This window comes from Megascapheus bottae, chromosome 20, assembly GCF_031878675.1.
Source record: "Megascapheus bottae isolate mThoBot1 chromosome 20, mThoBot2.hap1, whole genome shotgun sequence".
Taxonomy (NCBI): Eukaryota; Metazoa; Chordata; class Mammalia; order Rodentia; family Geomyidae; genus Megascapheus; species Megascapheus bottae.
The window spans coordinates 37265094-37279549 of NC_143528.1; the positions used below are offsets into that span (position 1 = coordinate 37265094).

General features: G+C 49.6%; 1 protein-coding gene across 1 annotated transcript in view; it reads left to right on the top strand.

The window, feature by feature from the left end:
• The first annotated feature begins 689 nt into the window (after nucleotides 1-689).
• Nucleotides 690-14456, top strand: part of Dock5 (dedicator of cytokinesis 5) — a 134117-nt gene continuing 120350 nt past the window's right edge. The window contains exon 1 of the mRNA XM_090353619.1: nucleotides 690-914. Within this exon, the coding sequence (XP_090209745.1) occupies nucleotides 872-914 (43 nt within the window). The 5' untranslated portion in view covers nucleotides 690-871. The remainder of the gene's footprint in view (nucleotides 915-14456) is intronic.

Consider the following 14456-nt stretch of genomic DNA (forward strand, 5'->3'; position numbering starts at 1 on the left):
AGGGACGACTTCTGGACTACTGGCCAGTTGGCAAAGAGCGGTTCTAGACGGACTTTCTTCCCCACGCGTGCACGTCTGCTCGCTTCATTTGGGGAGGGGGTCTCAGGACTTGGGGGTACAGCCCTGCACATCAGGGCTAAGTACGTTGCATGCGGAGGGATCCCCGAAAACACGGTCGCACACTTCCAGCCCGTCCGCCTGGAGCGAGCCCCCCCTCGTGCGGGAAGAAAACGGGTCAGCTTCCCAGGATGCAGGCGGGGGGCCTGCAGTGGCCACCCCCACCCCGGTGGGCTTCCGATCGCCGGGCGTCTAGCAAAGTTCTCCGCTCATTCATTCCGCAAACATTGCTTAGGCGCGCTGAGAGCCTAGCCCTGGCGGGGCCGCAGAGGCGGGAAGCGAACTCCCACCGGGTCCCTCGCCTTCCCCGTGGTCCCGGCACGCGGCGGGAGCGCTGCTCGTACTCCGGACGCCCACCCCGCGGGCCCCGGCGATCGCGGGACGGAAGCGGCTCTGCCCAGCGCGGAGGCGAGCGGGAGAGGCCGGGCGTCCGCGGATCGGGGGCGGCCGGGGCGCGCAGAGGGCGCGGCCAGCGGGAGGGGCCGGGGCGGCGCCGAGCCCGGCGCGCACGGCCCAGCAGGTGACCGCGGGCTGCGCGGCGCGGCGAGGGGCGGGGCGGGGCGGGCCCGGGCCGGGGCGGGAGCGAGTCCCGGCGGGGCGGCGCGGCCGGGCGCGGAGTCGGCCCGCGCGGTCTCGGCGAACTTTGGCGAAACATGGCGGCAGAGGCCGGGGCGCGCCGGAGCGCGCGGGGGTGGCCGGAGCCTGGGGAGCTGTAGCATCGCCGCAGTCGTCGCCGCGGGGCGAGGTGGCCGCCATGGCCCGCTGGATCCCGACCAAGAGGCAGAAGTACGGGGTTGGTGAGTGCTCGCCCCGCCCCACCGACCCGAGAGCACCCGAACGCCGCCAAGTTCGGGCAGCGGCCGGGACGAGCTCGCGCAAAGTCGGCCGCCTGGGGTCCGCGCTGCCGGGACTCTGGCTTCGCTCGGGTTGCAGCCGCCCTGGGGAACCCCGGGGGCGGAGCTCCTCCCTGGGGCGCCGCGGGGGACGTGCTCCGCGCTGGGGATCGCGGCTGGCTGAAAGTGCCGCGGACTTCGGAGCGGCAGCCGGGGCGGGAACCCCAGGCTCCTGCGCCGCTCCGACGGGACGCGGAGGCGAGGGGCGTACGCCGAGGCGAGGGGCGCGCCCGCAGCCCCACCGCCCGCCCGCGCGCGCCCGCCGGGGTCCACTGTGCCCGCGGTGGGCGGCCGGCGGCGGCACGGCGACCCCGCGGACCCCGCGTCTTGAAGCCGGGTCTTCTGCCATTCTTAGGTTCTTCTGTGACGCCCTCAAAGGAGAAGGTGGGGGGGTGGAGAGCGGCCCCCCCTCTTCTCCAGGGGCCGGAGCCGCCGCAGGGAAAGGGTGCTGGACGGAAGGCGGGGTCCCCCGGCGGTGCGTGCGGACCCCCGGGGCCAGGCCGCCTCCGAGCCCCGAGTTTCCGCGTGGGGCGCCACGGGGCAGTTCACCGAAGACGGCGACAGAGCCGGTGCTAGCGCGGGGACGTTTGCGACCGCGGTGGCCAGGGGCAGCTTGTGCTGGGGTTGGCATCCAGAAAGGAGGTGTTGGGGGGCTTCGACCCAGGTGGGAAGCCTGCGCCTCGCGCGCTTCTCCGGGGGCCAGGTCGGCCTCGGGTGAAGGACCGTGCCACTTAGGCCTCGGAGGGTAAACTTTGCGCTGAGGATGGTGTCACTCGCTCGGGTTCGTTCTCTGGGCCTGCTTCAGCTTTTACTGCACTTTATTCCCCCCGCCCCACCTCCTGGTTATGGGGGAGCAAGCCGGCCCCCCACCCCCAGTCATCATTCTTACTCTTGACAGCCAAGCCAGTTGCAGACACAGCACCTCTGGGTGTCTCTGTAGCATTAAAATAATACGCTTACAACTTACGTGGATCTAGATCGTGAACCTGCATATTTTCCCTTTACATTTAAATTTTCTTTTCATTCACACATTGCTCTTAGGTAATGCAGGTCTTGATTTAGTCCTGAGGCTCCAGAGCTCTGGGGAGCTCACACCGGGGTACCCACACTGGGGTGCCAGCTGGGTGGGGTGCAAGGGAAATGTTCTAAGAAATGCAGTCTGTGTGTGTGTTCGATGTCAGTGACTAATTTCTAATTGCAACACAGTTATCGATTCTCTTTTAGGTTAGAAGCTGTTCCCCAAAATATTATGAGTTGGGTGTTATGAATACAAAACCAATTCCAAGAATGTTACATTTTATCTTCAGAGACATAGGAACAGTCTATTTTCTCTGTAATATCCATCCTCCCCCTCCCCAGTCAGTTTAATATTTATCTCTTATCATTAGTCAAGTGAAACTATTTAGATTGTGTCTGGAGGGCCACAGTGCTCCTGAAAGGGCCCTATGGCATAGTTTGAACTCAAAGCCTTCTGTTAGGAGAGGATCTGACCATGGATCCACTAGCAGAGAAAAATCTTCCAGTCTTTTCCCTTCCCCTTCGGGCTCAGAAACCTTTCCTGGCCTAAGCCAGAAGCCAAAAGGAAGCTCAGCTGTTTTTGGGTTCCTATCACAGGGCTTCCTTCTTCAGCAGCATTCTCTCTCAGGCCTTTGTTTTAAGTCTCCTGTGCACACAGTGCAGTATACTTACCAGGGTGGGTGTGTGCTTGTGCTTCTTCCCTGTTCAGAGGCTCCTCCAGAGTCCAGTTTATTCCCATGCTGCCTTTGACTTGCTTTTTTTTTGCCAGTCAGAGCCTCTGTGCTGTCCCGTAACGTTTTTACTCAAGGCTGGTGCTCTACCACTTGAATCACAGCTCCACTTCTGGCTTTTTTGGTGGTTAATTGGAATGTGTCATCCCCCGATTTTAATCTCCTGAGTAGCTAAAATGACCAGCATGATTTACCAATCAATGGGTGGCTCCAGTTTATTTTTTGGTGAGAGCTTCTTAAATCTTCCCGAGGCTTCCTGATTATCTACGCACTGTGCCATGCCTGGTTGTATGGCCTGGCTCAGCCTTATCAGTGACTCTGGCACGATGACTCAAGGCTGCAGATTGCAGCCCTGTCACGCAGTTGTGCTAGGTCAGCTCAGTGATCCCCTCACCTGCTCATTTTCCGTAGCCACAGTTACCTGCCCTGACACACACACTCTCCTATCTTTGTTGGGATATATTGTTACAGTTCTTCTATTTTATTGCTACCCATCGTTAATCCGTTCACGTGCCTAATGTATAAATAAAAAAGCCCACAGGACATAATATAGGAGATACAGAGTTTGCACTGAGGTGTCAAGCGTGCATGAAGAGTCTGGAATGTGGCCCTTGTGGTGAAGAGGGCATGTGCTTGCCCTTGGTCGTGGGCTGCTGTTCGAAAGTAGATAACCTGATACCTCTGGAGATCTCATGCAGTTTTTTTCCTGTTAGTATACAGTCTTTTCTTCCACGCTATGAGTCGTGTTTTGTTTGGATAGATGGAAGTGAGAGCACACACTTTATTCCTAGCTCTGCAAGTGAGCAGACATGAGACAGACATGGCATCAAGGCCTAGGTAATCTGGTGGGCAATTGGAGGGATGGCTTCGGGTGTTGCTACTGCTGGCTAGGGACAGGTCTGGCAGAGGAAGCCTCAGGGTAGCCACCTGGAGGGGTGGTGATAAGTGCCAGCTGCCCCAGCCTGGGGCAGGCGTGCCAGGGGTGGGATCAGACTGCCTCCCAAGGCCTCCTGTGGGCATGGCACTCGCTCCCCAGGCCAGCTGTGAGTCTGTGCCACCCCCTTTCCCTTTTTCTCTCAGTCATGGGGCTTGAACTCTGGATCTGGCGCTGTCCCTGAGCTCTTTGTCCTCAAGGCTAGGGCTTCACCTTGGACACTGGTGACTTGTATTTCTGTTTTCTTGGTGTCCCTCTTGGCTTTTTCTGACATAGCCTAGATTTTTCTGAGGGAAAGGAAATACAGTGTGCTTGGGAGGCCTCAGTCTTTGAGCACGGTATCATTTGCACCTACATGGATAGACTTGATTATAAGAGTCAGAGTGTTGGATGTCCCACTAGGCAATTTGCAGAACCGAGTGCTGGCAACAGGTGCTTTTCCTTGGTGCTAAGGGAACGCCTCTCCATTCTTCATCTTGTGTTTTCTTCTCTTCCCCTCCTACTTTTTCCTCTTTCCTCTCCTCTTTGAGGATATGAAGGTATAAAAACACTTGTATCTAATATTAATGATAAATGCGCAACTCACTGCAAATTTTTAATATGTTTTTTAATCTGCTTCTACAGGGCCTTGAGCTCCCACTAGGCTTTTTCTTTCTTTTTTTTCTTCCATATATTTTTTATTGTAATTAATAGAAGGGTTACATTATATTCACCAGAAAGAAGGTGCATTACTTCACAAACATTGATATTCTTTCTCATGCTCCCACTAGGCTTTTTCTACTACTTGAGCCACAGCTCCTCTTCCAGCTTTTGCTGGTTAATTGGAAACAAAGTCTCACAAACTTTTCTACCTGAGCTGGCTTCCAACCACAACCCTCAGATCTCAGCCTCCTGTGTAACTAGGATTACAGGCGTGAGCTATTTAGGTCGACAACAGCTGCAGGTTGTGCTGGCTATGGATTCTTTGCAGAGCAAGTAAGCATGGCATGGCATGTTGGGATTTCGAGGGTTGGTTTCTAGGAGGCAGATTGGGAAGTATTTGCTTTCACTGTTAGCTCTTTCTGTGGATTCGCTGTGCTTGGCCCCAGTGAGCGCAGTGTGTGGCTGTATGCAGATTTACATCCAACACGGACTCTGGGTCTTTGTGAATGCTGTCAGGTGTGACTGCAGGGGTAGGGGGTCGGGTGACAGGTCCAGTTTGCTTTTTAGAGAGAAGAACTTGGTGTCAGAGAAAGCTCATCGCTCCCAGCGGGGACTCTGGCCTTCCCGGTTGGCAGATCCCCTTTGCCAAGCAGGTCACAGACAAGGATGGCAAACGTGACTTGCTGTATTCAAAATCTCCTTGTTACTTTTGACATGCAATATGTGCACTACTTTATTAATGCATCAAACAACAAGATCTGATGACAGGTAGCAGCTACCAGAGTTCTGAATGAGTAGAAAGCACAAAGGATTTCCAATGATGGCTGGATTTCAGGAGCTACTAGTGCAACTGTGGCTTTTTGCCTGCCCTTGTAAATAGACACCCATGGCTAATTAGTTACAGACCATCTGAGCAGCAGCACAGATCTAACCCCTGTTCACCCCTTCCCACACCATTGTGTTCACCTGAAGGAACCCCCAAGGTTCTGGGAAGAAGAGGTACACGCCCCCCACCACGTTATCCTGAAATGTCACTGGCCCGAGTGCACTTTGGTTGGGTGGGGGCTGTTTCCAGGTCAGATGTGGATAGCAGCAGGTGAGGGCAGGTGGAAGGAAAGAGGCTGGTGTGGGCAGACAGCTGTGGTGCAGAGGCAGGTCTGAGAATCCAGCTGCCTTCCCTCGAGCTTGGTGTTAAAGTGATGAATGAATACGCAGCACTGGGCCATACTCTAAAGTGTTTTTGAAAAACAGCTTTGCTCCAGGACCAGGAGTTTGGCCTAGTGATAAAATGCTTGCTTAGTATGCACGAAGACCCAGGTTCAATTCCTCAGTTCCACATACATAGAAAAAGCCAGAAGTGGTGCTGTGACTCAAGTGGTAGAGCTCTAGCCTTGAGAAAGCACAAGGATGATACTCAGACCCTGAGTTCAAGGCCCAGGACTGGCAAAAAAAAAAAAAAGTTTTGCTCCTAAGATTATGTTTTGTTCACACATCCATTTTGTTTTGTTTTATAGTGATTGGTTATTTTTGGTGCTATTCCTGGGTCTTGAACTCAGGATCTTGTATTTCCTGCTTGGCTTTTCTGGTCAAGGCCAGTATTCTGTCACTTAAGCCACAGCATTCCTTGCAGCGTTTTGGTGGTTCCATGGAGATAAGAGTCCCTTGGATGTGTCTGCCCAAGCTGGCTTTAAACTGAGCTCCTTAGATCTCAGCTTGTTGCGGAGCTAGGATCAGCGAGGAGCTGTAGAGATTTAAAACAGCCTTTTTCTTTTCTTTCTTTTTTTTTTTTCTCTCTTCTTGGCGAGTTGTGATGGACGTCAAGGATTCCCTGAGGGTTCTCAGTCACTTCAGTAGCATGGTGGATAGTGAGACTCAAGTCTGAGCATTGCCTTGCAGTCACTGCATATGCCTGACTATTGCCCACTTCCAGATAAAGTGGCCAGATTCTCCTCCAGGGCAGTGCCAAGTGCCTCTCCCTGGTGTTTGTCCAGGAACCCTTCACAAGTGTGCCAGACCATGGGCTGTGGGACTTCCTCTGTGTGATGTGGCCTTCCTCTTGCCTGTCCTCTCGATTTACTCTCCCTGGAAACCCTGTCTGCCTTTCCCCACTTGCCATAGAAAGAAGCAACTGTGAAGAACAAAGGGTACTCTGGGCACTGTAGACTCACCCTGAAACCCTAGCCATTCAGGAGGCTGAGATCTGAGGATCAAGATGCAAAGCCAGTCCGGGCACAAATGTCCACGAGACATATCCGCAATTAACCACCAGAAAACCAGAAGTGGAGCTGTGGCTTAAGGTGATAGCAAAAAAACTCAGGGACAATGCCTGGGCCCTGAGCTTGGTACCCTGGTCAGTGAAAAAGAAGAAAATAAAGGTCACAGAACTAGAAGAACAGGGGGTCACTGTTGCCAGCCAATGCTACAGCCCAGGACATGCTTTTTCTGGGAAGGAGGAAAGGGAGCTGCCAGTGCCCACTGAATCTGCCTCTGGCACCCACTGCACTCCTGACACCCAAGCAGTGAATATGGCCGTCCACCCCATCCATGGCTTTCTCTCCTTGTCCAGGTTCCGAATCATCCATCCCATTGGCTAGGGCGTCTGTGGCTGTGTATGCCACCCACCTCCGTCCCCATCTCAGCTGTGGTTCAACCATGTAGTGTTCAGGTGCCCTTTACGTTCTAGTGCCCCAAAGAGCAAGAGGAACCATGCTTGCCATTTTACTTCTTCTATTGTGTTACTCTCTTTCTAAACTTTATTTATGCCAGTACTAGGGCTTGAACTTAGGGCTTGGGTATTGTCCCTTTTCCCTGCAGGCTGCCACTCTACTTCAGGCTTTTGGCGGGGGGCTGGTTAGTAGGAAATAAGAGTCTCATAGACTTTCTGGCCCCAACTGATTTCTTCACCCTCAGATCAGTCTCCTGAGAAGTGCGGATTACAGACACAAGCCACTAGACTTCCACTTATCATCATCTCTGGTGTTCTCATTTCCCCCACCAGCCTGCACCCTCTTCCCAGAGCTCCTGATGCCGTGGCCCTCTCGCTGGCCTTACTGTCTCTGATCCTTCTGGAGTCAGAGGGACATCTGAAAGGTAACCACTCTGCTGTCATCTTCTCCCGTACTGAGGATTACACCAAAGTCCTGTGGGGTGATTGGCAGCTCTCCCCTTCGCCTCCCTCGCCCTCCTAGCATTCCAGACCCACTGGCTTGCTTTCTGTGATCTGAACTCCCCAGGCACAGTTTGACTCAGGGCCTTGGCACTCGCTCCTCCCTCTTGTGGAATGTTCTTCCTGGACGTTCAGACGTTCCCTCTCCATCCAGCTCTCCCTGCAGATAGCCACTCTCCTGACCCTCAGTGCTGGATGCTCTGCCCTGCACTCTGCCCCCCTGCCCCTTCCTTCTTGGTGAATGGGACAGGGACCTTTGCCATTTTCAAGTCTCTGCCCCAGCTGCGGGAACAGCACAGGGCTCTCAGTCCGCTCAGGATAGGGACCATGCTGAAGGCCAGGCCCAGTTATCTCTCCACTGGAGGGTTCTGTCCTCCCTCGGACAGTGCCTCCCTATGCATGCCTTCCAAGGCTGAAGGCAGTGATGAAAGGGATATTTGCATTATCGTGGAGGCTTCATGGAGAAGGGGGCCTTGTGAGACCAGCTGTGGAAAGAGCTGGATCATAGTAGAGAATAGGCAGGAGGCTTGGAGTCACTGGATAAGTCACACTGGTGCAGTATGAGTCAGAAGCAAAGAAGGCTCACATCTTTCACCAAAGCTGCTCAGGAAGATGGCTGAGATCTGAGAATTGTGGTTCCAGCCAGCCTGGACAGACAAATTCGAGAATTATCTCCAATGAACCAGTGAAAACCTGGAAGTAGAGTTGTGGCTTGAGTGGTAAAACACCACTAGCCTTGAGTGAAAAAGCTAAGGTAGATTGTAGATTGTGAGGCCTTGAGTTCAAGCTTTAATACTGCCATGTGCGCTCTCTCTCTCTCTCTCTCTCTCTCTCTCTCTCTCTCTCTCTCTCTCTCTCTCTCACACACACACACACACACACACACACACAATTAAAAAATAGGCTCTTAACACTGAGCAATTAAATAGAAAAATTCAGAGACCACACTTGAACTGGAGAAGAAGAACATGACGTTTAGCAGGACTTTGAAGCAGAGGCATTAGTTACTTAAAAATTATTTCATTGGGAGACTGAAGCTTGAGGTTAGCAAGTTCAAGGCCAACATGATACATAGCAAGACCCTGTCTCAAAATTTAAAAAGACTTGTCATAATTTTTGTGTTGTTCATAGGTACCTCATTATGACCCATGTTAACTGAAATGTAAGCAAATGTTTTTGGTTTCCTGGCTTTCAATTTTTTGAGGGGTTTGAAAAGATGAAAAAGAGGTGCCAGGAGTTTCATCTAGTGGTAGAGTGCTTGCCTAGCTAGCATGCACTAAGACTTGGGGTCCATTCCTCGGTACCACATACATAGAAAAAGCCGGAAGTGATACTGTGGTTCAGGTGATAGAGTTCTAACCTTGAGAAAGCCCAAGGCCCTGAGTTCAAGGCTCAGGAATGGAAAAAAAAAAAAAAAGAAAAAAGAAAAAAAGAAAAGAGAAAAAATCCAATCTTACTGCAGCAAATTTTCCCAGAAAGCAAACAAATTTTCCAATTGTTTCTTTCACAAAGTATTCAATAACATAAATCATCCCAGCAAGATATTCAGTACTTTCAAAAGAATAAAACAACCTGGTACTTTGAGTTGGAATGGAATTGTTATTTTCATGGAGATCAGTTAGAGGGTCAGCTAAGATGTCCCACTGTCTGTGAACAGTGAAGGATGTGGGTACTTCAGGAATCCTTTGAGCTTCCTTCATCCTCTGCATGAATGGGGTTTCATAGTGAGCTTTAAGGAGTCCTCTTGAGAAGTAAGTTTCAAGCCTGGGGTGTGTCAGAGGCAGGCCATGGCCCAGGACATTGTTTTTCTAAGGATGTTTGGACCGGGGCCTCTCTGTGCCTGGGTTCTCTCTGTGCCTGGGTTGGCGGTCAGGGCTCGCTCAAATCATTGTCTGAATTGCTGGCAGTCACTTCCCAAGCCAGGAAGAAACACAACGGGGTGTTGTCTCCCTGGAGTCTCTGGCCATGACAGAGCCCCTGTTGTTCACTGGCCCTGGAGTTGTTACCCACTTGTTCCGGGATTGGGCCATCTTCTCTCACATTTCCAGTCCAGCCTGATGAAGCCCTGATGGCCCACATCAGATGACAGCTGGATCCCCAAGTCACCTCCCTAAGGGTGCTGTTCTTAAAGACAGCCAAGGCAAGAAGAAAGCGATAGATTCCTTGATCCAGCCCAGGTGAGCCAGAGAGCATCCACATGGCCCTCTGGGTGGCTGCAGTGGCCAGGTTTCATGTCACCTGTGCTTTCTTTGAGGCCAGACCCAGGTGGCATACCGTGCCCAACATCTACCAGAGACCAGTAATGAGGCAACGTTGTAAGCCTGAGAAAAACCTGAGTTCTACCCTCTTGTGTAGCAAATCCTAGTCTGAAAAAAACTGAAGTGTAGAAATCCCCCCTCCCGGCCAACACCATCAAGCTGGAGATGAAAGAGGCCCAGAGGAGTAAATGGCATCTAGTGTCACACTACTTGGGGCAGATTTGTCTTCTTTATGATTATTTTTTGTTCTACTACTGGAGTTTGCACTCAGGACCTTGTGCTCTCACTTGGCGCTTTTGCTCAAGGCTAGTTCTCTACCACCCAAGCTACGCCTGGACTTTGGCTTTCTGCTGGCGTATTAGAGATTAAGAGTCTATCAGATTTGTCTGTGTAGGCTGGCTTCTAACCTTGATTTTCAGACTGCAGCCTCCTGAACAGTGAGGATTAGAGGCATGACCACTGGGGTCCAGCTCCTAGCAGATTTTTGTTTCTACTCAGCTGTTTTTCTCTCTGTGCCTTAGGAAGGGCAGTTGATTTGATCGGATCTTCCTTCCTAGAAGAGAATGCTTGCGTTTCTCTTCCAAGAGGAGAATGCTGCTTGACTTTTCAGGGAGAAGGTGTTTGTTTGTTTTATAGTAAATAGGGTTCTAGTGGGTGAACAGTGCCTTGTACAAGTTTCCAGCCCTGCAAGTAGTAAGTCCCAGTCCATTCATCCATCCATTCATCAATAACCTCCAGCTACTGAACACCTTCCTCTCTTGAAGAGTGTGGGGAGGAAGTGTGTTTCCGGAGCTTGGAGCCTACAAAGCTGGATGACACCCTGTGGCTTGCACAGTTTGGCCACTGACTTCTCACATGGTGTCATCTTGCCTGGGGTGGGGGTAACGTCTTTGGTTATACCCTTTGGTTATAGCACTTGCAGTATTAGTCAGCCAGGTGTGTTCGAGAACCAGTATCGCTGAGTTGGGCCTAGTGTTGAGGATGTCTGACTGTGTCCTATGAAGAAGAGCAGATTATCACACTGACCCGGATGTCAAACCTAACGGCCATGTCCTAAAGCAGGAAATGATGGCGCCACATTCTGTAGCATTCAAGGCTGAGCCAGGCACCTTGCTCTCCTGTGACTTCACTCCAGGGTTTCTGATGGGAGCAGATGGTTTTACCCTGGATGAGGCAATAGGACTGCATCTCATGCAGAAAATCCACTGCTGTTGTCCTGAAACAGAGGCTCTGTCTGTCTTGTCTGTCTCACCTGTCTCACTAGTACCAAGGTGTTCCTGCTTAGCTTTAGGTTTCCTTCACATCAGGAGTCAATAGCAACTTGTCCCTGCTCTTTATTGTGGCAATGCAAGAAGGCTTATCCAGTGACTCCTGACGGCCTGATTGTGTGTTCCTTGATTTCCTTCTTGAAAGAGACTTGAGCAACGCTGTGTGAACGTTAATCCTTAAATATATTTTCTGAGTCAGTGGGTACTCAAAGCACAGTTGCACACTGTCTTTAAAGAAAGGGTCCTGAGGATTAAAAATACTGGGAAGTCTGATATAATTGGAGTGATAAAGTACTGTATTTGGTGTGAGGACTTCAGTGATATCTTGTATAACCTATCAAGAAATGATTCATGCCTACAGCCAGCTGTGTGTGGTAGAACATGCTTATAATCCCAGTTCTTAGCAGGTAAGGCAGAAACTCACAGGCTGGAGGCCAGCAAGTATTATATAGCAAGTTCTAGGAGAGCCCTGAGGTATAGAGCTGGCTTGTTTAGACCATTTCTCAAGTCAAAGCCTCCCATCCATCACATTTGACTTAGCAAATCCATTTGGATGAGCTTATCCTCCCAACCAGCTTACCTACATGAGGAATAATGCGTGTGCTCTACATTATTCATAACAGCATGATTTGTAGCACCGTCATGTTAAAAAACATAACTGGTGCTCAGTTGATAATGCGCTTGGTGATTTATTCATAGGATGCATTCCATACAGCTTGCTAATGGACAGCGTCTGATCAGGATGACACAGCCTGCAGATTAAAAAGTGGAATGGAGTCAAGTGCACATCTCTATTGAAAGACCTTAGCAATGCCCAAATTGCCAGAATGGGTTTGCAATGTATGGGGGAGGGGTGGGCCAGTGGATGAGATTGCTGAAAGGGACACACACACACACACACACCACTTGCTCACACCTGTAATCCTAGTTATTTAGGAGGCTGAGATCTGAAAATTGCACTTTGAAGCCAGCCTACGCTCTTGCTAGTGAGACTCTTATCTCCGATTAACTATCAAAAGAAGCCAGAAGTGGAGCTGTGGTTCAGAGTAGTAGAGCACTAGCCTAAAGCAAAAAAAGCTCAGGGACAGTGTCCTGGCTTTTAGTTCAAACCCTACAATCAGCACGAGAAAGAGGAAAGAAATTATAACTATACTAAAACTAAGAACTGCTGACCAAAAGACTCCTTGGTGTGATCAGAAAAGCAACTGGAGTCAAAGATGTTTCCCTCGCGCACACAGTGGACGGCATCTTATGTTGAGACTATAAAGAACTTCATGGAAGGAAAAAGCTATCCACTAGGAAAATAAGTGCTAGAAGTAAACAATGCTTCATAGTGAGGACTTGGTAATGTCTAACAATCCTGTCAGCAGCTGCTACTTCCTCCTTACCATCACGGACATTCAAGCAATGTCAGACCAGCACAGCCCCATTGGGTGGACAGAAGCCTAAGCAAGCAAAGGCAGTTGTGACAGTACAACTAATCCATGTTTTTAGACGTCAGGGAAGTCTTGATGTCTTCTAGGCAGGAAGTTGAGAATGTGCTGGAAAAAGATGGGACCTTGAATTATTGGTTTTCTTCCTTCCATTGTTTTATCAGTCATGGGGCTTGAACTCAGGACCTGGGTGCTGTCCTTGAGCTTTTCTGCTCCACTCGTCCCCTACCACTAAATTGGAGATAAGAGTCTCATGGACTTTCATACCTGGGCCAGGTTTGAACCTTTGATCATCAGATCTCAGCTTCCTGAGTAACTAGGTTTGCAGGTGTGAGCCACCAATGCCCAGCTAATTTTTAAAATTATCCTTAATCCATTCTGTTTCTGGACCTGGTTACTGGATAGGTGAGTATATTCACTTTGTGAAAATTTAGTGCAATAAGCACATAGGGTATCTATCCTGTGTGAAAATTTTCAGCAAGATAGGGTTGGAGGTGTAGCCAGCACCAGCTAATGAAAGCATCAGATAATGAGTGTGAGTCCTGGTTTTGGAGAAAAGAAAAGAAGGAGCAGGCAGGACATCACTCTGGGTTATTTCAAGCATCCATTTGAGAATAAGATGCAAAAAAAAAATAAGTGGATGGTATTTTATTCATTAAGTATTTTTCTTATATACAATGCACCATAGTGTGTTGTCTGTAGACTCTAACTGCTAGACCGTTTCTGAAATTGCACACAAGAGTTACCCCTTGATTGTTTCTTGGAAGTAAATGGGTAGGGGTCAGAAAAAGAAAATGTGTATAATGTGAGTAGATGGTCAGTTTAAACAAATAGCCTAAACTTGACAATCCTGTTTCCCCTAATGTGATTTGTGACCAAAGGGAGCCCCTGTCTTCATCTCTGTCTTTGAGTTCTCTCAGGTGACAGACTCTGTTTTGGTGGCTTCCCTGGGTCACACAGGACATATCCAGTGGGTTTGACACATAGGTTTCTCATCACTGGCTCTCACACCTTCTAGAAAAACTTTAAACTCTCTGTTCCTGTAATTCTTGGTGGCTGCCTATAATTTAATGAGCTTTGCTTTCTACCAGTTCATTATGTAAGGCACACTCCATCTGTTTATAATAAAAAATCCAATCCAAGACTTCAGTCAAGGAAAAAATGGGAATTTTCCTGATTATGTGAAATGCATCTCTTTACAATCCTAAATTTGGAAACTTGTAGAGTCACCTCTCATGAATTTTAATTTTAATTTGTTGGTTGTCTTAAGGCTATTTCATGGTGGATAAAACCATTGGTCTCAGAGTTTGACTCCTCTAGTTAATGGCCATTCTGACTGGAGTGATGTGGAATCCCAGTGTAGTTTTGATCCACATTTCCTTTATGGCTAAGGATATTGAACATTACTTTCTAAGTATGATGCCATCATCTTATTCTGATAGGGTGACAAATGCAATGGCATTTGCTCCAACATGACTTAGAATGAATATGTATGTATGTCAATAATGTGACAGAATACTTATCTCCAATTCTATAGTCTAGCATCTACTCATATGTATATATCCATATCCATATACACATATATGTGCATGTCTGAGTTACTAGGGAAGATTTAGACACAGATGGTTTTCTCAGGTCTCATGTTATACCAACATTAGAATTGTGGTCTCTTCCACAGATTGTAGGGCCTTGTGGGCAGCTGTGCTCAGAATCACAAGTAGCAAGAGCCATTTGCTGTAAGAGAAGCTTAGGAGAAGAGTTGCTTGTGGCTGGTATTCCCAAAGCCCAAGTCTGCCCAGTTTTATTACTCTTTGCCTTTGTGAAGTCATAAAAGATTCTGGGGCCAAGTGGGAAGGTAGGGATAGGAGGAGTAATACACTTCCAGGGTGGGTGGGCTACGTGTGTTGTTGTCTGCAGTTCATTGGGCACAGCTGCCAGGGCCCCTGTGGGTGAAGCAGGGTAGATGACTGTGGAAGTACTTGATCCTGCATGGCTCT